General features: G+C 43.4%; 1 protein-coding gene across 1 annotated transcript; it reads left to right on the forward strand.

Moving 5' to 3' along the window:
- The first annotated feature begins 872 nt into the window (after nucleotides 1-872).
- Nucleotides 873-27175, forward strand: LOC115200797 (histone H3.3-like). Its single transcript, XM_029763929.1, has 2 exons — nucleotides 873-952; nucleotides 26860-27175. The coding sequence occupies exons 1-2, from the start codon at nucleotides 873-875 to the stop codon at nucleotides 27113-27115; spliced, it is 336 nt and encodes a 111-aa protein (XP_029619789.1). The 3' UTR covers nucleotides 27116-27175.

The raw sequence follows: 27175 nt of genomic DNA on the forward strand, positions 1-27175 counted from the left end.
CTAGTGATTCATAGAGCACAGCACACCAATAATGAATGTGAGCTTTTTTTCCAAGCTTTCTTCCTAGTCTCCATTCCTTCCTTGCAAATTGACCCTATTCTTGGCTCATGCCTCAGCTGCCTGGCATGGTGGCAGAATAATCAAAATGTCAACCGTCACTCACACTAGCCAGGGTCCTGGATTGCAGAGTACGTAACTTCTCATAGTTGTACAGAGAAACATTGTTATACAAAAGTAAAAGGGTGAAGATACACTTTACATGCAGAGTTGGATATTATTTTATGCAGTTTACCATGAAATAGTTTGTATGCTCACATTGGACAGAGAAAGATATCCCACGCTAATATAAAGAATTGGCAATGTCTCTTCCTTGTACTTCGAAATCTTCTTTATTTCAAAGTATTAACTTTGTGTAGCCTATTTCCCATTACAATGTTCATAAACTAAAACTTAATATACTGAAAGTACAGAACTAACCAAACCTCTTCAACTCTCAAAAGGCTACATGACATCTGTCTGGTCTAGTGGGGACCTTGGAATGTCGAAATCGCATGAGGAAATAGAATGTAAACAAACAGTATGATGTAAACCATGCAGAAAGAGTCACGGGGCTCTTGAGCAAGAATGCTATATTATTGCTTAAAAGGAATACAGGAGACAGAGGAGTATTTAAAAATTAAATGACCAAACGTCAGAGTGAGCTTTGATTTCAAATCGACATGCCATAAGCATTAACCCCCCTTATAGTCGATGTCCGCGCATCCGCATACACCTAATTAGCATAATACACAAATCCCTATACAAATATTTATTTTTAAGCTAGAGATATGTGTTTTTCGCATGGGCTGCGTCTCAATCAGCCGCATCCGCCAATGTCGGCCATCCGCATCTGCGGTGGAAGGGGACAGGGCTACAGCGATGTTTGTAAGACCAGGAGACTTCTCACGGAAACGTCTGTAGCGTCCGAAACGGTTTGGCCTGCAAAACTAATATGACCCCTCTATGGAAAGACGAGACTCCCACAAACACATTGTTTTGCTGAAGGTAGCCAGTGCCTGCAGTGCCTTCAAAGTATTCATACCCCTTGTCTTTTTCCACATTTTGTTGTGTTGCAGCCTGAATTTAAAACGGATTAAATATAGATTGTTTTTGTCACTGGCCTACCCACAATACCCCATAATGTCAAAGTAGAATTATGTTCAGTTTTTTTGTTGGCACAAATTAATAAAAAATGAAAAGCTGAATGTCTTGAGTAAATAAGTATTCAACCCCTTTGTTAGTGCAGCCTAAATAAATTCAGGAGTAAAAATGTGCTTAACAAGTCACATAATAAGTTGCATGGACTCACTCTGTGGGCAACAATAGTGTTTAACATGGTCCATTAGTTGAGCAGTGAATTTAAAACACAGATTCAAGCACAAAGACCAGGGAGGTTTTGCAATGCCTTGCAAAGAAGGGCACCTTTTGGTAGATGGGTAAATATACAAAAAGCAGACATTGAATATTCCTTTGAGCATGGTGAAGTTATTAATTACACTTTGATGGTGTATCAATACACCCAGTTACTACAAAGATACAGGCCTCTTTCCTAACTCAGTTACCAGAGAGGAAGGAAACCACTCAGGGATTTCACCATGAGACCAATGATGAAAAAACTGTTACGGAGTGAAAGGAGAAAACTGATGATGGATCAACAACATTGTAGTTACTCCACAATACTTACATAATTTACAGATTGAAAAGAAGGAAGCCTGTACAGATTACACATATTAGAAAATATGAATCCTGATTGCAACAAGTCACTAAAGTAATATTTAAAGAAATGTGGCAAAGCAATTACATTTTTGTCCTGAATAGAGAGTGTTATGTTTGGGGCAAATCCAATACAACATATTACTGTGTACCACTCTCCACATTTTCAAGGATAGTGGTGGCTGCATCATGTTATAGGTATGCTTGTCATCGTTAAGGACTAGGGAGTTTTTCAGGAAACGGCATGGTGCTAAGCACTGCAAAATCCTACAGGAAAATCTAGTTCAGTCTGCTTTTCACCAGACACTGGGAGATGAATTCACCTTTCAGCAGGACAATAACCTAATACACAAGGCCAAATCTACACTGGAGTTGCTTACCGAGTAGACAGTGAATGTTCCTGAGTGGCCGAGTTACAGTTTTGACTTCAATCTGCTTGAAAATCTATGGCAAGGCCTGAAAATCAAATCAAATGTTCTTTTTCACATGCACTGAATACAGTAGGTGTAGACCTTACAGTGAAATGCTTACAAGTACTTAACCAACAACTCAGTTTTAATAAAAAATAACAGTTAAGAAAAATATTTACTAAGTAAACTAAAGTAAAAAATAAAAGAGCAACAATAAAATAACAATAACGAGGCAATATACATGGGGTGCCTGTACCGAGTCAATGTGCAGGGGTACAGGTTAGTTGAGGTAATTGAGGTAAAATGGTTGTCTAGCAATGATTAACAACCAATTTGACAGAGCTTGAACATTTTTGAAAATAATAATGGGAAAATGTTGTACAATCTAGGTGAGGCTCTTAGAGACTTACCTAGAAATGTAATGTAATCGCTGCCAAAAGGTGATTCTAACATGTATTGACTCTAGGGGGTTTGAATACTTTTTTTTTTCTTAGATTGTTGACCACTTTATAACACAGCAAAATGTGGAAAAAGTTAAGGGGTGTGAATCATTTCTGAAAGTACTGTATAGATGGAAGTAGTTTAGTGCAATAAAAGGGAGTTATATATGGTTACACAAATTATAATAATAATAATTTCCTGATCTTTCTTATATAGGATATAGGACAGACAGACACTTCAAAACAAACTTATTTTTTATGTATTTTTTGACTAATCTGTCCTTCCATGTATGGTTCTGTTACTATGTGGTAATAGATGTAAAGCCAAATTCAATGTTTTATCAAATCAGTTTTGTATATATTTTGTTGTGATACCAAAAGAAGTCCTAAAATTCCAAGTCAAATAGCTAAATGATCCTTGCTATGACTACTGTAAAAACAATTCCATATGTTAGTTTAGTAGAACCTCCCACCGCCGCCCAATACCCTGTCCCGCCCAATAGACCAGACAGATGAGATGAAAAGGAATGAGTGTCAAACTGCTTAGTTCACAGCGACTTCTGATATAATTAGGTCTCACAGTGAGTCTGAGGTGTCTACTGTACTGCACATACCTGCTGCTTTCAGTTGGACATGACTGCACTTTCTAAAAGCCATGTCACATGTTCAATGAACAAGGAAATACTGAGAAAATAGAATTAAGCCTGTATCTCAGGGCTGTTGTAGATGAGCAAGTTAGGCATATGAGTTCCCCAAAATAACATTGTTGAGTAACACCTTGAGTTCTTCATTATACATTTTTTTTAAACACTCTTCTGTGGCTATGGCATTGCCCCATATCATCCCTTTCACATGGACATTTTTTTGTTTGTGTTTTGAAACTGATGGACTGGCACAGGGATTAGTGCTGAATATCCCTTGGCTGTGACGTGCGTCAGAGCGTGTGTCGTTTGCTGCAAATCCACATCGGAGTGGGCGAAGAGGACCGGAGAGGAGAGAGAAAGCACGGAGAACAGGGAAATTATATCATCCAACAGGGACACCATTCTTCCCTCAATTTAAAATGTGCTTATCACGCTGACCATCGTTGTCTTGCCCAGGCTCAGACAGGGAAACTCCAGGGCCACGTGCAGAGGTTTATCCTCAAAGTTGCGATTTCTCATGACTGACCTGATATGAACAGGGAAAACTCAGAGCCATAGTTACTACTAACTACAACTAGGTTAAGTTAGGAAAAGTGAAGTTTAGTAGCTAGGGCCCAGTCTTCTGAATTATATAAATTTGACTGGATCATATTCTCTAAAATGTGAAAGGGTGTGCAATATTTGAAAGGGCGTGAAAAACTTTCACTTATATAACTCTCTTTCCAATATCAGATTCACAGCCATGTCATTACGTTGTAAATCACAAGGCTCCATCTGTCATAAACTTGTTTTAAAAAAAGCCATCAGTCTTTATGTATATAGCAATATACCACCCTAGACGAAAGTCTTATATATTTCATTTCAGCCTGTGATATAACCACATAGGCCTACTGTATTTGCTCTGAATATTACTATAAACCTATAGCCTGTTCAAACAAAGATTGGATTCTTCAGCTGATCATCTACAAAATGAAGCTAAGCTAACATATGTTAGCCTGTTTCAATGAAAATGCTGCACATACCCTATTTAAATTGTGATTATACAAAGCCTTAAGACCCTCAACAGCGTATAGTGGATTTGTCTTGTTTGATATAGAGTACACTCTAATATGACCCGGTTCAAGAGGTCAAACCTTCATTGCAGAGGCTATCATAAGAGAGCTACAGTACTTTCATATTGATAGCAAGGTATGTCTGAATACCCTCTGGTCAGAGCCTTGAGCTTTGGCATAGAGATGACAGGGTATCCTATTAAATAAGGGGAAATTGAAAACTTACTTCCAAAGTCTTCACCTGTTTCGCCTCAGCGTAACGGCACGCTCCACTAAATTCTTTCCAAATCCTCCCTGGATTTTCCATTAATGAAAACATCAGGGCATAATAATCCCACCCCATCCCCCGTCGATCTATACCTCCATCCCCCCATCCTTAAATCTGGTTGACCAGGAGCTCTGCTGCTATTATTCACCAAATAACATTCTTCATCCTCTAAAATGCTTTACTTTATACATTTATATTTACCCTGAGGGATGGATGGTCAGTTTGAAAGCTACTGTGAGAGATGAAGATACAGTATTTTACAAGAATTGATCATCCAAATCGGTTGTGTTCTTTGTTGTGTGTCTTTCCTGATCTTGAGCCGATGTGCGATGGGGAAAACTGTCCTTAGGGTCTTCCTGACCTAGGTTACCTAAAGGCCAGTAAGGTAATATGTGGCCTTTTTTCAATTAGAGTCGCTCACCTCCTTCGTCCTCTTTCTCCTCCTTTTGAAAAAGGTCAAAGTTAACCGGGGAGAGTCGGCGAGGAGAGTGAACGTGGAATGGTAATACACTTGCTTGAAATGAGATGGTCGTTCTCCACTCCCGCCTCATTAGGCATAGGATGTTTACAGGGGGTGGATCCCAAAATAAATGTGTAAAGTGATCAAAACTAATGAAGTTAGTGGTGCAATATGTTTCATAAATAAAACAATACAAAACAAATGAAGTTAGTGGTGCAATATGTTTCATAGATAAAACAATACAAAACAAATGAAGTTAGTGGTGCAATATGTTTCATAGATAAAACAATACAAAACAAATTAAGTTAGTGGTGCAATATGTTTCATAGATAAAACAATACAAAACAAATTAAGTTAGTGGTGCAATATGTTTCATAGATAAAACAATACAAAACAAATTAAGTTAGTGGTGCAATATGTTTCATAGATAAAACAATACAAAACAAATTAAGTTAGTGGTGCAATATGTTTCATAGATAAAACAATACAAAACAAATGAAGTTAGTGGTGCAATATGTTTCATAGACAAAACAATACAAAACAAAAGCGGACTCAAAGGCGGTGTGGCAGATTTAAAAACTCTTCCGCGGTAGAATACACATGAGTATCTTCAATGAAAGGTGGCTATCAAGGAGGGAAGGACACTCTACCGTTTGCCTACTAATGAATTGACACACTCCGCGTCCACTCAAACACTTATCGGTTTTCTCGGGTCACGGAGGAGAGAGTATTTTGCCCAAACGAGAAAACCCCTGTGTCCTTGCCCAAGGAAGTAGGGGAAAGGATAAAGCTGCCTGACCTGGAACGTTTTGAATTATGGGGGTAAAATCTCTCTCGAAAGAGTAGCATTGACACTTTAGAAGTTTAGATGGTGCTAGGCTGTTTATCTTTGATTGGGCATGATTCCAAACATGCAACTGTGAACCTGATCTGAAGTCTGATTACAGACCAGAGAATGGAATGTATCATGTGGGAAGTACTGGTGCTATGTACCATGTGTGGCATACACCATGTCATGATATCCTGGACTTTGTACTGAGTTTACCCAGTCACAGCTTATAGGCCAAACATGAAGACAAAGGGAGAGGGTGGGTCCCAACGGTCACCCTTATTTAAAGGTGCAATCCGGAGTTGAAACAATAACAAAGCGGTTACTCTGTATTTTGGTAAAAATCTGAGCGATGGGCCTGAAGAAATGTAACCCCTTTTAAATTCATAGACATAGCTATTGATGCAAGGAATGACCATTCAAGATATCCAAATCATAGTTTTAAGCATATTTTGAGGGTATAAAGTGTTTGTTAAGCTGCAATTTACAATGTTAACAAACATTGGGGTAAAACAAGCTTATATTTTGGGTTCTGATGGGGTACGACAGTTGAACTAAGCTCATGGGGCATTTGTAAGTTATATTCTTCAAGAATCAATGAGTATATTTCAATCATTTATAATGGATGTAGCAACTATGGATTGCCACTTTATTATATTTTATTGAGATATTGCTGGTTTCAAATAGTCCCCATTTGTTGAATAGATAGCAAACCAAAAGCCAAAGACATAGCCTGTTAAATTTAGTGGCTTTCATTTATATTCAAAGAGGGAGTTCTTCTAGATTCCACCAATGTTTTTAAGAGGACTTCCAAGCCCCAATTAGGTCAAGTAGGAAGAGAAGGTTATGTAAGGAAAGAGTGTTGTTTTACTACTGTGTCTACTTGGATCTATGTTTTTTTCCCCTTTATTTTTATTAACAGAATTTTCTTTTCCACATACAGTGATGACATACAGTACCATTCAAAATGTTGGACACACCTACTCATTCAAAGAAAATATTGTTAATAAAAATAAAGGGGAAAAAAACATAATATGGAATTATGTAGTAACCAAAAAAGTGTTAATCAAATGAAAATGTATGTTATATTTTAGATTGTTCTAAGTAGCCACCCTTTGAGGGCTCCCCAGTGGCGCAGTGGTCTAAGTCACTGCATCTCAGTGCTAGAGGCGTCACTACAGACCCTGGTTTGATTCCAGGCAGTATTACAACTAGCCGTGATTGGGAGTCCCATAGGGAGGGGCACGATTGGCCCAGCGTCGTCGGGGTTAGGGTTTGGCCCGGGTAGGCTGTCATTATAAATAAGAATTTGTTCTTAACTGACCTAGCTAGTTAATTAAATTTGCCTTGATGACAGCTTTGCACACTCTTAGCATTCTCTCAACCAGCTTCACCTGGAATGCTTTTCCAACAGTCTTGAAGGAGTTCCCACATATGCTGAGCACTTGTTGGCTGCTTTTCCTTCACTCTCTGGTCCAACTCATCCCAAACCATCTCAATTGGGTTGAGGTCGGGTGATTGTGGAGGCCAGGTCATCTGATGCAGCACTCCTTCACTCTCCTTCTTGGTAAAATAGACCTTACACAGCCTGGAGGTGTGTTGGATCATTGTCCTGTTGAAAAACAAATGATAGTCCAGCTAAGTGCAAACCAGATGGGATGACGTATCGCTGCAGAATGCTGTAGTAGCCATGCTGGTTAAGTGTGCTTTGAATTCTAAATAAATCACTGACAGTGTCACCAGCAAAGCACCCCTACACCTCCTCCTCCATGCTGCACGGTGGGAACCACACATGCGGAGATCATTTGTTCACCTACTCTGCATCTCACAAAGACAAGGCGGTTGGAACCAGAAATCTTAAATTTGGACTTGTCAGACAGATTTCCACCGGTCTAATGTCCATTGCTCGTGTTTCTTGGCCCAAGCAAGTCTCTTATTATTATTGGTGTCCTTTAGTAGTGGTTTCTTTGCAGCAATTCAACCATGAAGGCCTGATTCATGCAGTCTCCTCTGAACAGTTGATGTTGAGATGTGTCTGTTACTTGAACTCTGTGAAGCATTTATTTGAGCTGCAATCTGAGGTGCAGTTAACTCTAATGAACTTATCCTCTGCAGCAGAGGTAACTCTGGGTCTTCCTTTCCTGTGGCGGTCCTCATGAGAGCCAGTTTCATCAGAGCGATTGATGGTTTTTGCGACTGTACTTGAAGAGACTTACAAAGTTCTTGTATTTTTCTGCATTGACTGACCTTCATGTCTTAAAGTAATGATGGACTGTCGTTTCTCTTTGCTTATTTGAGCTGTTCTTGCCATAATATGGACTTAGTATTTTACCAAATATGGCTATCTTCTGTATACCACCCCTACCTTGTCACAACACAGCTGATTGGCTCAAATGAATTAAGAAGGAAAGTAATTCCACAAATTAACTTTTAACAAAGTACACCTGTTAATTGAAATGCATTCCAGGTGAGTACCTCATGAAGCTGGTTAAGAGAATGTCAAGAGTGTGCAAAGCTGTCATTTGTTTATTTTTTATTATTTCGCCTTTATTTAACCAGGTAGGCTAGTTGAGAACAAGTTCTCATTTGCAACTGCAACCTGGCCAAGATAAAGCATAGCAATTCGACACATACAACAACAGAGTTACACATGGAATAAACAAAACATACAGTCAATAATACAGTAGAAAAAAAGAAAACTAAAAGTCTACATACAGTGAGTGCAAATGAGGTAAGATAAGGGAGTTGAGGCAATAAATAGGCCATGGTGGCGAAGTAATTACAATATAGCAATTAAACACTGGAATGGTAGATGTGCAGAAGATGAATGTGCAAGTAGAGATACTGGGGTGCAAAGGAGCAAGATAAATAAATACAGTATGGGGATGAGGTAGATAGATGGGCTGTTTACAGATGGGCTATGTACAGGTTCAGTGATCTGTGAGCTGCTCTGACAGCTGGTGCTTAAAGCTAGTGAGGGGGATATGAGTCTCCAGCTTCAGTGATTTTTGCAGTTCGTTCCAGTCATTGGCAGCAGAGAACTGGAAGGAAAGGTCGGCCAAAGGAGGAATTGGCTTTGGGGGTGACCAGTGAGATATACCTGCCGGAGCGCATGCTACGAGTGGGTGCTGCTATGGTGACCAGTGAGCTGAGATAAGGCGGGGCTTTACCTAGCAGAGACTTGTAGATAACCTGTAGCCAGTGGGTTTGGAGACGAGTATGAAGCGAGGGCCAACCAACGAGAGCGTACAGGTCGCAGTGATGGGTAGTGTATGGGGCTTTGGTGACAAAACGGATGGCGCTGTGATAGACTGCCTTCAATTTGTTGAGTAGAGTGTTGGAGGCTATTTTATAGATGACATCGCCGAAGTCGAGGATCGGTAGGATGGTCAGTTTTACGAGGGTATGTTTGGCAGCATGAGTGAAAGATGCTTTGTTGCGATATAGGAAGCTGATTCTAGATTTAATTTTGGATTGGAGATGCTTAATGTGAGTCTGGAAGGAGAGTTTACAGTCTAACCAGACACCTAAGTATTTGTAGTTGTCCACATATTCTAAGTCAGAACCGTCCAGAGTTGTGATGCTGGACGGGCGGACAGGTACTGGCAGCGATCGGTTGAAGAGCATGCATTTAGTTTTACTTGCATTTAAGAGCAGTTGGAGGCCACGGAAGGAGAGTTGTATGGAATTGAAGCTCGTCTGGAGGTTAGTTAACACAGTGTTCAAAGAGGGGCAGAAGTATACAGAATGGTGTCGTCTGCGTAGAGGTGGATCAGAGAATCACCAGCAGCAAGAGCGACATCATTGATGTATACAGAGAAGAGATTCGGCCCGAGAATTGAACCCTGTGGCACCCCCATAGAGACTGCCAGAGGTCTGGACATCAGGCCCTCCGATTTGACACATTGAACTCTATCAGAGAAGTAGTTGGTAAACCAGGCGAGGCAATCATTTGAGAAACCAAGGCTGTCGAGTCTGCCAATAAGAATGTGGTGATTGACAGAGTCGAAAGCCTTGGCCAGGTCGATGAATACGGCTGCACAGTAATGTCTCTTATCGATGGCGGTTGTGATGTCGTTTAGGACCTTGAGCGTGGCTGAGGTGCACCCATGACCAGCTCTGAAACCAGATTGCATAGCGGAGAAGGTACGGTGGGATTCGAAATGGTCAGTAATCTGTTTGTTAACTTGGCTTTCGAAGACCTTAGAAAGACAGGGTAGGATAGATATGGGTCTGTAGCAGTTTGGGTCTAGAGTGTCACCCCCTCTGAAGAGGGGGATGACCGCGGCAGCTTTCCAATCTTTGGGAATCTCAGACGATACGAAAGAGAGGTTGAACAGGCTAGTAATAGGGGTTGCAACAATTTCAGATTGTCTAGCCCGGCTGATTTGTAGGGGTCCAGATTTTGCATCAAGTCTGCATCACCAATCTGTCATCAAGTCAAAGGGTGGATACTTTGAAGAATCTAAAATATAAAGTATATTTTGATTTGTTTAACACTTTTTTTGGTTAGTACATGATTCCATATGTGTTAATTCATTGTGTTGATGTCTTCACTATTATTCTACAATGTAGAAAATAGTAAAAATAAAGAAAAGGCCTGGAATGAGTAATGTGTCCAAACTTTTGACTGCTAAAGTTGGAAGAAAAAAAATAAGAAATTCCCTTATGTTGATGATTTTTTTCCAATCCAATCAGTTTTCCACGTTGAATTTTTTGGTTGAAATGACATGGAAATAATGTTTGATTCAACCAGTTTTTGCCCAGTGGGATAAGCTCTCTTTTGACATGACTTGTAATGATAAACATTAAACTGTAACATGTATTCTGGGTATAAATAATAGCCTACAGAGTACAGATAACGCAATGTATGTTTTTATCATAGTAAAAGATAGCATATAGCCTTAGTGAAAAATATGGGTTGTTTATGAGTTCGTAGGACAAATAAAAAGGGATAAAAACACAGGTGCTGGATTTTAGGCCGGTAGCAACCACCACAGGGTGTCCATTCAGGAAGCATTAGTTCCAGTTCAGGGGTTTAATGAAGATCCACACACACACACACATACAACACCACTCTGATACAAATGTGGGTTATTTAGCTGCACACACAACAAACATCAGAAAATAAAAGCAATTTTTCTTTAAGGAGGTAGAATAAGCAGGAGGGTAAATCGGTTGGTCATCGTAATAGAAACTACTGACTGACTGAGGCGCTGCTAGGTCGGGTCCTATGCTAAGTGCCGGGAAAATAGGCTGCTTATTGGCTAATAAAATAACGATGATTTGGCGTGACCTTGGTTCAATATGAAAACCAAAAGAAAGTTGGGGTCTTGGAAAGGAGATGAGCTGACCGTTTTTACACTTAGCTACCCCATAACCTAAATACATTTCATACCGTAACAGCTATCGACTGAAAAATACATCTTATGGTGTACAATATCGAAGGCCATCAAAAGCCATCGCTATGTTACGGAGAGTCAAAATAACTTATCCGCAGTGATGTTTACATATCTACCAGTGGTGTTCAAAACAAGAGCTTCCTGATTAAGCAAACACACAGTAGATGACGAGCTCAGACAGGAAAACAACCTCTATAACGGGGCCAGATCGAGAATCAGGGGGGGGGGGGGGTGTGGATGTGGGATTAACAGGAGACCTATCACCAATCTGTGATGCAGCAGATATTGTCTACATGGAGATGACAGTACAGTATTCACCTTATTACCTCTTTGATGCAGATGTTTTGTAGCTTGTGGACATGAAGGTTAAGGTGTAAAGCAAGGCTCCATTGTTGTTTTGACATGACCTGACTCTCTGCACTCTTGTACCCACAACAGCAGATATATGAGAGAGAGAGAGAGAGAGAGAGAGAGAGAGAGAGAGAAAGAGAGAGAGAGAGAGAGAGAGAGAGAGAGAGAGAGAGAGAGAAAGGCAGACCAGCCTTTAAGAGCAGAATCTGAGAGCACCCTCTGCTCCACCCTCAGGCCTGCACAGCACTTAAAGGGATGGGTGTGAATGAGTGACTAAGCGAGTGCATTCCCAGCGTGTGTTCTTCACTGAGCACTCTATCCTTTCTGACTGTGCTGCCCAGCCACAGAGGCGGTGATGAACGTGGGGTGACAGACATGTCTTGGAAACTTTCCCGTTTCTAAAATGATTCATTCAGATGTGTGCCTCAAAGTGAATGAGTCTTGTCAGATGAAGAAAATGACAGAACGTCTAGATCGTCCTTTCACCATCAAACTGTTGAATTAATGTCATCCATCCAACCATGTCAATGGTGTGATCTAGTTCAGACTCTGAAAGTGGGTGTGGATTTGATACCTTTGTTCGGTTTTCAGGCCTTTACCTGGCCTGAGAGATAGCAATTTTGATCTAAGTCCAAGCAGGAAATGGGTTTTATAACTCTCCCGCCACAGGCGAGATAGAGTTATAAATAGCTTCGCTGGAATGTCGTGCATGACCTCTTCTTTTCAATAAGCATTGGAAGCTACTGAATAATGTGTTAATTCTACAGTACCATTTGTCACTAGTCCTTGACCACTGTCAAGAGCAGTATCCAGGTGGTATCCATGTTTTGATCTGTTGATTCACTCGTACATTAGTATGGAAGCATTTACTCTAACCATGCACAGTCAGTTCCATTATTATTGGCACCCTTGATAAAGAGGAGCAAAAAAAGACTGTTTAAAATAAGTACAAATACTGAGCTATATTGTATGCTTAAAAAAAAAGATATTATATTTCTACAACTTGTTTAACAACTAAATAAAACAATTCTCAAAATTATTGGCACCCCTGTTGTCACATTCACTGTCTTCAAACTCCCTGTCATAAATAAGCCAAGGCGCAGCGTGCATGTAATTCCACATCCTTTAATCGAAGTGAACCTTACACAAACAAACAGAACAAGAACGTGACGCAACCGTGGTGCACACAAAACACTCACAGAAATAATAATTACCCACAAACACAGGTGGGGAAAAGGCTGCCTAAGTATGATCCCCAATCAGAGACAACGATAGACAGCTGCCTCTGATTGGGAACCATACCCGGCCAAACAAAGAAATAAGAAAACTAGATTGCCCACCCAAATCACACCCTGACCTGACCAAATAGAGAAATAGAAAGGCTCTCTAAGGTCAGGGCGTGACACCTGTTGTCAATACCTTTCAATATCAATCAATCAAGTTGTATTTGTCACGTGCTTGCTTTGTAGACAACAGGTTTAGAATAATGGTGAAATACTTACTTACGGGTCCTTTTCCAACAATGCAGAGTTAAAGATAAGATAAAACATAAAATACAAAATGTAAATAGTGACACATTGAATAACAAATACAAAATAAAGAGTAAAAATAACATGGCTATTTATAGGGAGAAGAAAATAAAGATGGCTATATACAGGGAGTACCAGTACCGAGTGGATGTGCAGGGGTACGCGGTAACTGAGGCAGATATGTACTGTACATTCTGTATAGGTAGGGGTAAAGTGACTAGCAGCAGCAACAGTATATTTGAAAGTGTGTGTGTGTGTGTGTGTGTGTGTGTGTGTGTGTGTGTGTGTGTGTGTGTGTGTGTGTGTGTGTGTGTGTGTGTGGCATCAGTATGTATGTGTATAAAATAAAATAAAATAAAATAATATTAGTCACATACACATATTTAGCAGATGTTATTGCGGGTGTATCGAAATGCTTGTGTTCCTAGCTGCAACAGTGCAGTAGTATCTAACAATTCACAACAATACACACACATCTAAAAGTAAAGTAATGTCACGACTCATACCGAAGGATGGCTCCCCTTCCTGCTCGGGTGGCGCTTGGCGGTCGTCGTCACCGGCCTACTAGCTGCCACTGATTCCCTTTTCCCCCTTTCCGTTTATTGTGTGCACCTGTTTTTGATTGGGCTGATTAGCTGGGCTATTTTAGCCAGTAGGCCCGCCTGCTCTGTGTGCAGGATTATTATTCTGTGTATTGCTTATGTACACGATCATTTTGTGTTTATGGTGCTAGTGCGTGTTTGCGCTGACTATTTTCTGTCCCCTGTGTTTGGGGCATTTTGGTTTCGTATGCGCTCGGATTGCTGTTGGGGTGGCTTGTGTTCGCCGTTGTGTTCATTAAAAAACACTACCCCGTATTCTCTGCTTCCTGCACCTGACTCCTCACCCACTACACCCAAGCCTTACAGAATCCCCCACCACTAATGGAGTCAGCAGGAGCAGCTGCCAACCCCCTTCCCTCGATGGAGGAACGCGTTCTCCATCACAACCTCAGTTCTCCATCGGATTGGATCAGCGATGGAACAGATGATGGAGAGGATGGACCGATGGTCTCCTCTCTCCACCTCCGGCTCCTCCGACTCATCCACCTCCTCCTCCCCCTGCGTCCGGCTCTGGCGCGTTTCATCTAGCGCTCCTGAGGGACTATGATGGAGCGGCGGCTGGGTGCCAGGGATTTCTGCTCCAGCTCGAGCTGTACCTGGCTACCGTGAGACCTACTCCCTCGTGGGAGGAGAGTGTGAGTGTCCTCGTTTCCTGCCTGACGGGTCGAGCTCTGGAGTGGGCTAACTCAGTCTGGAATGGTCCGGACTCGGCGAGGGATCACTACCCAGAGAGAGAGAGAATACCCGGGAGAGTGGATATTCCACCTCAGGCAGGAGACGAGGAGTGTGCAGGATTCGCGCTGGAGTTCTTGGCTTGGCTGCTGGGGCAGGGTGGAACGGCAGGGCCCTGATAGACCATTACCGGTGTAGTCTCCGGGAGGATGTCCGCAGGGAGCTAGCTTGTCGGGACACCGCTCTCTCTCTCTCTCGACGAGCTTATAGACATGTCTATCCGACTGGACAATCTGCTGGCTGCCCGCAGGCGTTCGGAAATGGTCCTGTCTGTTCCACCTCCGTGCACTCCCGCCCCTATTCCTATGGAGTTAGGGGGCGCCGTGCCGAGGGGTACCGGAGGAGGAGGCTCCTCCTGCACCAGCTGTGGTCGGAGAGGACACACGGCCGACCGGTGCTGGAGGAGCCAGTCTGGGAGTCGAGAGGGCAGGTAAAACACTTCTCGGTCACCCCAGGTGAGTCAGCACCAAACTCACCCAGAACCCCCCGTCGGTCACATGTTCGTATTCATTTTTTTTCTTCTCATTTTTCTCCCTCTTCACAGCATAAGGCGCTAGTCGATTCAGGCGCAGCTGGGAACTTTATGGATCGCGGACTCGCCATCAAACTGGGCATTCCGCTAGTGCCGATAGATCCCCCCTTCCCCGTGCACTCCTTAGATAGCAGGCCATTAGGGTCAGGGTTGGTCAGGGAGGCCACGGTTCCACTGCACATGATAACTCAGGGGAATCATAAGGAACGGATTAGTCTCTTCCTTATCAATTCGCCTGCATTTCCGGTGGTGCTGGGGGTTCCCTGGCTGGCTAGTCACAATACCAGGATTTCGTGGAGACAGGGGGTTCTCCAGGGGTGGTCAGAGGAGTGTTCAGGGAGGTGTATGGGGGTTTCCATAGGTGCCACGTCGGTGGAGAGTCCAGACCAGGTTTGCACTGTGCGCATTCCCCCTGAATATGCCGATTTGGTGATCGCTTTCTGTAAGAAGAGGGCGACCAAATTACCACCTCATCGACAGGGGGATTGTGCGATAGATCTCCAGGTAAACGCTGCGCTTCCCAAGAGTCACGTGTACCCACTGTCACAGGAGGAGACGTTGGCTATGGAGACATATGTCACGGAATCTCTGGGACAGGGGTACATTCGGCCCTCCATTTCACCCGTCTCCTCGAGTTTCTTTTTTGTGAAGAAAAAGGAGGGAGGTCTGCGTCCGTGCATTGATTACAGAGGTCTAAATGCTATCACGGTGGGGTTTAGTTACCCGCTACCTCTCATCGCTACGGCGGTGGAATCATTTCACGGAGCAAGGTTCTTCACAAAACTGGACCTGAGGAGCGCGTATAACCTGGTGCGTTTTCGAGATGGAGACGAGTGGAAAACCGCATTTAGTACCACATCGGGCCATTATGAGTACCTCGTCATGCCGTATGGGTTAAAGAATGCTCCAGCCGTCTTTCAATTCTTTGTAGACGAGATTCTCAGGGACCTGCACGGGCAAGGAGTGGTTGTCTATATCGATGATATTCTGATATATTCCGCCACCCGCGCCGCGCATGTGTCTCTGGTGCGCAAGGTGCTTGGGAGATTGCTGGAGCAGGACCTATACGTCAAGGCTGAGAAGTGGGTGTTCTCCAAACGAGCCGTCTCCTTCCTGGGTTCCTGGCATTTCCACCACGGGGGTGGTGATGAGTGTGACCGCGTTAAGGCCGTGCGTAATTGGCCGACTCCAACCACAGTGAAGGAAGTGCAGCGGTTCCAATTACTACCGGAGGTTTATCCGGGGTTTTGGCCAGGTAGCGGCTTCCATTACCTCACTGCTGAAGGGGGGCCGGTGCGTTTGCGGTGGTCGACTGAGGCGGACAGAGCCTTCAAGAGGTTGAAGGTGCTGTTCACCGAGGCACCTGTGTTGGCGCACCCGGACCCCTCTCTAGCGTTCATAGTGGAGGTGGACGCATCCGAGGCTGGGGTGGGTGCCGTGCTATCACAGCGCTTGGGTACGCCACCGAAACTCCGCCCCTGCGTATTCTTTTCGAAGAAGCTCAGTCCAGCGGAGCGCAACTATGATGTGGGGGACCGGGAGTTGTTAGCGGTGGTAAAAGCCCTGAGGGTGTGGAGACACTGGCTTGAGGGGGCTAAGCACCCTTTTCTCATCTGGACCGACCAACAGAATCTGGAGTATATCCGGGCAGCTAGGAGACTGAATCCGTGTCAGGCAAGGTGGGCCATGTTCTTCACCCGATTCAGATTCACCATTTCCTATAGACCAGGCTCCCTGAACACGAAGGCCGACGCGCTGTCCCATCTCTATGACACTGAGGACCGGCCCATCGATCCTACTCCCACCATTCCAGCGTCTAGGCTGGTGGCACCGGTGGTATGGGAGGTGGACTCGGACATCGAGCGGGCGTTAAGGGTGGAACCTGCGCCTTCACAGTGTCCCACCGGTCGCATGTACGTACCGCTTGGTGTCCGTGATCAATTGATTCGGTGGGCCCACAAACTACCCTCTTCGGGTCATCCTGGTGTGGCGAGGACAGTGCGGGGTCTCAGGGGGAAGTACTGGTGGCCCACCTTGGCTAAGGACGTTATGTTCTACATCTCTTCCTGTTCGGTATGCGTCCAGAGTAAGGCTCCCAGGCACCTTCTGAGAGGGAAGTTACAGCCCCTCCCCCGTTCCACAACGGCCATGGTCTCACCTGTCAGTGGACTTCCTGACCGATCTCCCCCCGTCTCAGGGTAACACTACTGTCCTGGTTGTTGTGGATCGGTTTTCTAAGTCCTGCCGTCTCCTCCCGTTTCCCGGTCTCCCTACGGCCTTACAGACTGCGGAGGCCCTATTTACCCACGTCTTCCGGCACTATGGGGTGCCGGAGAACATTGTCTCTGATCGAGGTTCCCAGTTCACGTCCAGGGTATGGAAGGCGTTTATGGAGCGTCTGGGGGTCTCGGTCAGCTTGACCTCCGGTTATCACCCCGAGAGTAATGGGCAGGCGGAGAGGGTGAACCAGGAGGTGGGCAGGTTTCTGCGGGCGTATTGCCAGGACCGGCCAGAGGAGTGGGCGAGGTACATTCCATGGGCAGAGTTGGCCCAGAACTCACTCCGTCACTCCTCCACTAACCTGTCACCCGTTCAGTGTTTTGGGTTACCAGTTATTGCAGTGTGAAACGTAGTAGAGATTGCGTCATCTGTGGATCTGTTGGGGCTGTATGCGTATTGGAGTGGGTCCAGGCTGTCTGGGATGATGGTGTTGATGTAAGCCATGACCAGCCTTTCAAAGCATTACATGGCTACAGATGTGACTGCTACGGGGAAATAGTTACTGAGACAGGTTACCTCACCTTGCTAGAATGATGACACTGAGCCTTTTTCTAAAATGTTTTATGAGATTGGAGAACACATTGGGAGGGATCTTAGATCATTCCTCCATACAGAATATTTCCAGATCCTTAATATCCTTTGTCTGAAACCCTCTTCAATTCAAACCACAGGTTTTCAATGGGGTTAAAATCCGGAGACTGAGATGGCCATTGCAAAATGTTAATATTGTGGTCAATTAACCATTTCTTTGCGGATTTTGATGTCTGCCTGGGGTTATTGTCTTGCTGGAATATCCACATGCAGCCAAGTTTCGGCCTCCTTGCAGAGGCAACCATGTTTTGGGCTAAAATGTCCTGGTACTGGGTAAAGATTCTGATGCTGTTGACCTTAACAAGGGAAGCAAAATAGCCCCATAACAGCAAAGATCCACCACCATATTTTACATAAGCTATGGGGTTATTTTCTGCATATGCATCTTTCTTTCAATGCAAAACCTACCACTGCTGTGCTTGGCCAAAGAGCTATATTTTGATGCCAGGAGGCTGATACTTGGCCGTAACTGTTTCCAAATATGGTTTACATAACAACCTGCTATTAATAAGTCTCAAGCTTGAAAGGGCTCTCTCTGGCCATTTAGGTGGAAGATTAAAATGTTTATCTGATTATGATTTCCAACAACCAACCAGAGTTTTTCCTTTTTTTATTGGAAAAGGACTTAGCTTTTGTGCACTGAGAAAACATGCATGCCAGCATAGGCATGCATACAGTGCCAAAAGCCATAACATCCATTTACGCACATTCAAAGCTGATACCATGAAATGAATCTGAGCCATAACACAATAACTCCTTCCTCCACAAACAATACACAGGAAAGACACAAGCATGTCCTTAAATTATTTCATAGTACCTGACTCATGCAAGCTGGGCTCTTGTGAGGAATTGGAGTGGAGTTGAGACCGTGCACAACCTACAGTACATTTGACTCCAGGGGATCGGATACACAGAGTAATGGCCAGACACATGCTGTCAGACCATAAATCAGGTAGATTTGTTTAGAGGTCTTTCATGTGCCAGAAAGAAGGGAAAGTGTGAATGTGCTCAATGTCCACTCTAAATATAAGAACCAGACAGGGTTGAATGTAGTTTGCCATATAGGAAGGTCCCTGAATTTTTCATGGCACCGTGACCTACACAGAAAAGAACGGTCACCCTTCTTTTGGGGCGGCAGCGTAGCCTTGTGGTTAGAGCATTGGACCGAAAGGTTGCAAGATCGAATCCCCGAGCTGACTTGGTACAAATCTGTTGTTCTGCCACTGAACAAGGCAGTTAACCCACTGTTCCTAGGCTGTCATTGAAAGTAAGAATTTGTTCTTAACTGACTTGCCTAGTTAAATAAATAATAATAATAAATAAAAATATGAAACTATATGCATTATAGTTGTACTCATAATGCACTATGATAGAGTAGTAATGCGTTATAAGCATAGTTATAGACTCATATATAGACTCATAATTCCATTAACCAATACTCCTAATGCATTATAAGTGGAATCATAATTACAATGACTACCAGTGTGATGCATTTCACATTTTTTTGTCATTGTTACTAAATCAAAATCTTTATTGCAGCATACTGTAAAGTCATCTTTGATTGCTTTAGGTAAAGGGATGAAATGCCTAAGGCAGAGAGAAATAATACACCATAAGCTGTTACTATACAATTATATAACATAATATAACAAAACATAACATAACACGACACGACAAGACAACAAAAGAAAACAAAACAAAACACAATATAACAAAACATAATATAACATAATATAACATAACATAATATAACATAACAAAACATAATATAATATAACATAACAAAACATAATATAACATAATATCACATAACATAATATAACATAACATAACGTAATATCGCATAACATAAATTGCCACAAAATCTTACAATTGGCAATTCTGCACATTGTATGAACATTAATAGTCCAAATGGAGAATGGAAATGTTTTGTCCTAAGTGGTGCATCGTTGTGTAACTGAGTCAGGTTTGAGCTGTGTAACTGAGTCAGGTTTGTAGGCCTCCTTGCTTGCACACACTTTTTCAGTTCTGCCCACACATTTTCTATGGGATTGAGGTCAGGGCTTTGTGATGGCCACTCCAATACCTTGACTTTGTTGTCCTTAAGCCATTTTGGCACAACTTTGGAAGCATGCAAGCATTGTCCATTTGGAAGACCCATTTGCGAACAAGTTTTAACTTCCTGACTGATGTCTTGAGATGTTGCCTCAATATATCCAGATAATTTACCTTCCTCATTATGCCATCTATTTTGTGAAGTGCACCAGTCCCAAAGCCCCCCCCCACAACATGATGCTGCCACCCCTGTGCTTCATGGTTGGGATGGTGTTCTTCGGTTTGCAAGCCTCCCCCTTTTTCCTCCAAACATAATGATGGTCATTATGGCCAAACAGTTCTATTTTTGTTTCGTCAGACCAGAGGACATTTCTCCAAAAAATACGATCTTTGTCCCCATGTGCAGTTGCAAACCGTAGTCTGGGTTTTTTAGGGTGGTTTTGGAGCAGTGGCTTCTTCCTTGCTGAGCGGCCTTTCAGGTTATGTCGATATAGGACTTGTTTTACTGTGGATATAGATACTTTTGTACCTGTTTCCTCTAGCATCTTCACAAGGTCCTTTGCTGTTGTTCTGGGATTGATTTGCACTTTTCGCACCAAAGTAAGTTCATCTCTAGGAGACAGAATGCGTCTCCTTCCTGAGACGCCATGACGGCTGCGTGGTCCCATGGTGTTTATATTTGCGTACTATTGTTTGTGCAGATGAAAGTGGTACCTTCAGGCATTTGGAAATTGCTCCCAAGGATGAACCAGACTTGTGGAGGTCTACAATAATAATAATTTTTCTGATTTCTTTTGATTTTCCCATGATGTCAAGCAAAGAGGCACTGAGTTTGAATGTAGGCCTTGAAATACATCCACAGGTACACCTCCAATTGACTCAAATGATGTCAAGTAAGCCTATCAGAAGCTTCTAAAGACATGACATCGTTGTCTGGAATTTTCCAAGCTGTTTAAAGGCACAGTCAACCTAGTGTATGTAAACTTCTGACCGACTGGAATTGTGATACAGTGAATTAAGTGAAATAATCTGTCTGTAAACAATTGCTGGAAAAATAAGTTGGAAGCATAGAATAGTCTACATTTTCCTTCACTGGAAGTAAGGGGCCTAGCCCGAACAATGAAAAACAGCCCGAGACCATTATTCCTCCTACACCAAACTTTACAGTTGGCACTATGCACTTTGGCAGGTAGAGTTCCCCTGGCATCCACCAAACCCAGATTTGTCCATCAGACTGCCAGATGGTGAAGCTTGATTTATCAGTCCAGAGAACGCGTTTCCACTGCTCCAGAGTCCAATGGCAGCGAGCTTTACACCACTCCAGCCGACGCTTGGCATTGCGCATGGTGATCTTAGGCTTGTGTGAAGCTGCTCGGCCATGGAAATCCATTTCATGAAGCTCCCAATGAAAAGTTATTGTGCTGACGTTGCTTCCAAAGGCAGTTTGGAACTCGGTAGTGAGTGTTGCGATCGAGGACAGACGATTTTTATGCGCCTCAGCACTCGGCGGTCCCGTTCTGTGAGCTTGTGTGGCCTACCACTTTGTGGCTGAGCCATTGTTGCTCCTAGACGTTTCCACTTCACAATAACAGCACTTACAGTTGACTGGGGCAGCTCTAGCAGTGCAGAAATTTGACAAACTGACTTGTTGGAAAGGTGGCATCCTATGACGGTGCCACGTTGAATGTCACTAAGCTCTTCAGTAAGGCCATTCTTCTGCAAATGTTTGTCTATGGAGATTACATGGCTGTGTGCTCGATGTTATAAACCTGTCAGTAACGGTTGTGGCTGAAATAACCGAATCAACTAATTTGAATGGGGTGTCCACAGACTATTGTACAGATAGTGTATTTCTGTTTTTATTTATGTATATTTTTTTTTAGTTTTTTTTCTTTGAAGCTTATTGCAGTGCATTGATGTCTGAAATGTGCAATATAAATTAAGCTTGATTTGGTTTGATTTGATGTGAGGATGAAATTCTTAAGAGCTTTCTCACTTTTATTGGAAAAGGCCTTAGCTTACACTATGTTTTCAAAGTCACTGACACTCATGCACATTATATTTTTGTATCTGTGATTTCTTGCAAGCCAGTGTTCCCATTCAACTACTCTCAGGTTTTCTTTTAAGAGTTTTGTGGTACAATTACCTCGATGGCGCCACCATCCACCTTGAAAGTCTGCCGAGGGATTTTGTTTTGCCCCCAAGGTTTTTAGTGAAAAACGAAATTCAGCTAAAAATGTGTTTAATTTAGCAAATCTTTTCCCATGAATAAAAAAAGAGACATATGTGATAATGCCTCATTGTAATCAAGGTATTAAATGATTGTCACACACACACAGCCAACGCTGCTGTCCCATGTCTATAGAGATATCATGCCCTGAACCGTTTCTTTTATATCGTTTTTCACGCTGTGTATTCATATACTATATTCTTCACATAACTCATTCTAATATATCTACTGCTGTAGCCTACATTGCATTGTGTTACACTGTTTATTTATACACTGGATTCTCGGCATAGCTCGCTGCATTATATATGCTGCTGTACAGTGAGGGAAAAAAGTATTTGATCCCCTGCTGATTTTGTACATTTGCCCACTGACAAAGAAATGATCAGTCTATAATTTTAATGGTAGGTTTATTTGAACAGTGAGAGACAGAATAACAACAAAAAAATCCAGAAAAACGCATGTCAAAAATGTTATAAATTGATTTGCATTTTAATGAGGGAAATAAGTATTTGAACCCCCCCCCCCCCCCAATCAGAAAGATTTCTGGCTCCTATAATGCTGTATGATCCTTGAGCAAGAAGCGACCAGCAATTATGAAGCACTATGTTGATGTATATTACACGTGATTATGATTATACTTATAATGCATTAGGAGTATTTGTATACGGAATTAAGAGTCTATATGAGTTTTTAATGTGTGTCTATAAATATGCTTTAAATTGCATTATTACTCTATCATTATGCATTATGAGTATAATTCTGTATAATGCATATGGGCTTCATAGAAAGTGATACTAAAACCTCTAGGTCCTAGTTATGGGCTATATAGTTAGGGCTCAGAGTCTTTCCTGGTTAGGTCATGTGGTCAGATAAAAGCCCTAACCCTATGTATAGCACCAACCTACAGGTATCCTACAGTATGCCTTCGTTACCATTTCTAAGTCTTGGTGCAATAGCATAACCTTTTCAGAATTGCATCTATATTTCACAAAATAAACAATTGCACATTGTGCTGGAGCAACAAGTGTTCAGCGTGCAAAAAGCATATTTTCCTTGAAAAGACAGAACAGACTTCAGGCACCAGTGCTCATGATAAGCAACACGCACTGCACCATGTTCACATCAGATAAGGCTGTTATAAACAAGTCAACTAAAAAAGCTCAGAGCAATCATATGTTCTTTAGGTGTCATGTGCTCACATCCACATGCCAGGTGCCGGATCGAGAGAACAGTTCAAAATAACAAAATAAACCTGAACACTTGTATGCTTCCAAGTGATTTTTATTTTCATGAGGACAACAACATCCTTAGTACAATAGCCTGACCTATTCTCTCAACCCTAACAGCCACTTCTAGCCACAGAGATGAGTAGATGTAGCCATGAGCTATGTGCAGCTCTGTTTAATTTCCCTTACAGAGAGACTTCCCCTCTCTCTCACCCCCCTCCAGTGCTCTGCGTGGTCTGAGATCTGAATAGGACTGAGCAGGGTGGGTGCATTCCCTCACGAACCAACTGATTGGATGGATGAGGAGGACAGAACCAGGGCAAGCCACTGCACATCAGTTCACTCTTGTCTGACAGAAAATGTACTCGTTGTTAAATCCTTGCTTCTTCCATCCCTGTTGTCCCTTTTCATTTCCTATCAAAGGACATTCGAGGAGGAGGGTCGAGTGGGAGACATTGGAACCTCTACTCCGATGCGTTTTGAAAGGAACTGAGGAAACATATGGTTAAAACAGGACTAAGATCGAATCCTACTACACTGGCTCTGATGCTCATCGGATGTGGCAGGGCTTGCAAATTATCCCGGATTACAAAGAGAAACCCGGCCGTAAACTGCCCAGTGACGTGAGCCTACCAGGCGAGCTAAATGCTTTTTATCCACGCTTCGAGGCTAGCAACACTGAACCATGCATGAGACCACCAGCTGTTCCAGATGACTCTGCAATCATGTTCTCCGTAGACGATGTTAGTAACACCTTTAAATAGGTTAACATTCACAAGGCCGCAGGGCCAGACAGATTACCAGGGCGTGTACTCAACGCATGAGCTGACCAGCTGGCACGTGTCTTCACTGACATTTTCAACCTCTCCCTGACCCAGTATGAAATACCTACATGTTTCAAGCAGACCACCATAGTCCCTGTGCCCAAGAATGCCAAGGTAACCTGTCTAAATGACTATGGAAATATTATATATAGAGGAATGGTCTAAGATCCCAATGTGTTCTCCAATCTCACAAAACTATTTAGAAAAAGGCTATGTGCCGTTATCCTCGTAAGGTGAGATAATCTATCTAAATGACTATTGCTCTGTAGCACTCACATCTGAGCCATGAAATGCTTTGAAAGGCTGGTCATGGCTCATAACAACACCATCCTCCCAGACACCCTGGACCCACTCTAATTCGCATACCGCCCCAACAGATACACAGGTGACGCAATCTATACTGCACTCCACACTGCCCTTTCCCACCTGGACAAAAGGAACACCTACAGTACGTGAAACAGTATGGCTGTTTTTTAACTACAGCTCAGCGTTCAACACCATAGTGCCCTCCAAGCTCATCACTAAGCTAAGGAGCCTGGGACTAAACATCTCCCTCTGCAACTGGATCCTGGACTTCCTGACGGGCCAGGATCCAGTTGTCACCAACGACGATAAGATAGCCTATAGGGAGGAGGTCAGAGACCTGGTAGTGTGGTGCCAGGACAACAACCGCTCCCTGAACTTCACTAGCAATAGCTCCAGTCAATACAGATGGAAAGTGAGGCAGACATGCGGAGTAGAGAGATGAATGTGATTTGAAAGAACCGGAAATAACTTGAGGATTGTATCTACTGTTTTTATTTGTTGGCTTTGGGCCTATATATTTTACTTACAGCCAATGGATCACAGTGTATCAATGTGTCCATGTGAGGCTGGTGCTCTTCCCTTAGTTGAATTTTTACAATTTTACTTCAGATTTTTTATGATTAACCACGTGACAATGACTTTGAGAAACAAAAACAGTATTATTGAAATTAAACTGTTACACGAAAATGCACATGTTAAAAATAATCATAACAGGCAGCAGACCCGTAGAAATGGTAAGATAAATTGTAAGCTTCCATAAACTTGAAACTCAGGAGCTGCCTATGGTATTTCCTATTATACACATATATTTTTTTAAATTACACAGAAAAGCATGCACACGAGGTCCCATGAAAAAACGTGCGTGCTAGTGGCCGTCGGTGACGTTGAAGATCAAATCAAATCAAATTGTATTAGTCACATGCGCTGAAAACAACAGGTGTTCACCTTACAGTGAAATGCTTACTTAGAGCCCCTAACCACAATGCAGTTCAAAAAAATATGAATAAGAATAAGAAATAAAAGTAACAAGTAATTAAAGAGCAGCGGTAAAATAACGAGTCTATACACGTGGGGGTACCAGTGCAGAGTCAATGTGCGGGGGCACGGGTTAGTTGTACATGTAGGTAGAGTTATTAAAGTGACTTTTGTGGCGTACAGCAGGTCAGCCACCAGGGGGAGACTCGTCGAGGCCTGGTGACAGACGAGGTATACATCACAAGGCGATGGCTCCATCTGCTGGACATGCCAGGTCTCGACGGGCTCTCCGCCCAGGACTAATTGGGGCTGATTGGGGGAGTTGGTGAGTAATCAAGGGCTGATTGCTCACCAGCTGTACAAGCCCCATAAAGCTGCCAGAAGGGCAGCACACAGGGAAGGACTGGGGGAAGTAAGGTGACTTCCGTGTAGTTGGAGGCAGTGCCCGAGCTAAGACAAGGGAGTTGAGTTTGTGTGCCCGACAGGATACAGGATACCCCTGGTCTGCCACACTTTGCATAGATGGTAACAACAGAAAGTAGCTGCGGTGTAAAAGAGGGGGGGCAATGCAAATAGTCTAGGTAGCCATTTGATTAGATGTTCAGGAGTCTAACGACTTGGGGGTAGAAGCTATTTAGAAGCCTCTTGGACATAGACTTCGATACCCCTTGCCATGCAGTAGCAGAGAGAACACTCATGACGAGCATGGATGGAGTCTTTGACAATTTTTTGGGCCTTCCTCTGACACCGCCTGGTATAGAAGTTCTGGATGGCAGGAAGCTTAGCCCCAGTGATGTATTGGGACGTTCGCACTACCCTCTGTAGTGCCTTGCGGTCGGAGGCCAAGCAGTTGCCATACCAGGCAGTGATGCAACCAGTCAGGATGCTCTCGATGGTGCAGCTGTAGAACCTTTTGAGGATCTGAGGACCCATGCCAAATGTTTTGTCTCCTGAGGGGGAGTAGGTTTTGTCGTGCCCTCTTCAGGACTTTCTAGGTGTGCTTGGACCATGTTAGTTTGTTGGTGATGTGGACACCAAAGAACTTGAAGCTCTCAACCTGCTCCACTACAGTCCCGTCAATGAGAATGGGGGCATGATCTGTCCTTTTTTTCCTGTAGTCCACAATCATCTCCTTTGTCTTGATCACGTTGAGGGAGAGGTTGTTGTCCTGGCACCACACGGCCAGGTCTCTGACCTCCTCCCTATAGGCTGTCTCGTCGTTGTGAGTGAGCAGGCCTACCACTGTTGTGTCATCAGCAAATTTAATGATGGTGTTGGAGTCATGCCTGGCCGTGCAGTCATGAGTGAACAGGGAGTACAGGAGGGGACTGAGCACGCACCCCTGAGGGGCCCCTGTGTTGAGGATCAGTGTGGCGGATGTGTTGTCCACTGAGCTGCTCATCCGCAAACTGCCCTTCCAGCACCTGGTGAGAGAAATCGCTCAGGACTTCAAGACCGACCTGCGCTTCCAGAGCTCCGCCGTGATGGCCCTGCAGGAGGCTAGCGAGGCTTACCTGGTCGGCCTGTTCGAGGACACCAACCTGTACGCCATCCATGCCAAGAGGTTGACCATCATGCCCAAGGACATCCAGCTGGCCCACCGTATTCGCGGAGAGCGCCCTTAAATGATGACCAGATCTCCAAAATCCCCCAAAGGGAGGATGATTGTTTTTTTTATGAGCATG

The sequence above is a fragment of the Salmo trutta genome, chromosome 10, assembly GCF_901001165.1.
Source record: "Salmo trutta chromosome 10, fSalTru1.1, whole genome shotgun sequence".
Taxonomy (NCBI): domain Eukaryota; kingdom Metazoa; phylum Chordata; class Actinopteri; order Salmoniformes; family Salmonidae; genus Salmo; species Salmo trutta.

Coding starts and splice junctions, on each gene's coding strand:
- LOC115200797 (XM_029763929.1), top strand. CDS start 873: ATGTCGGCCATCCGCATCTGCGGTGGAAGGGGACAGGGCTACAGCGAT. Junction 953..26,859: donor AGGAGACTTCTCACGGAAAC/GTCTGTAGCGTC, acceptor GTTGAGGATCAG/TGTGGCGGATGTGTTGTCCA.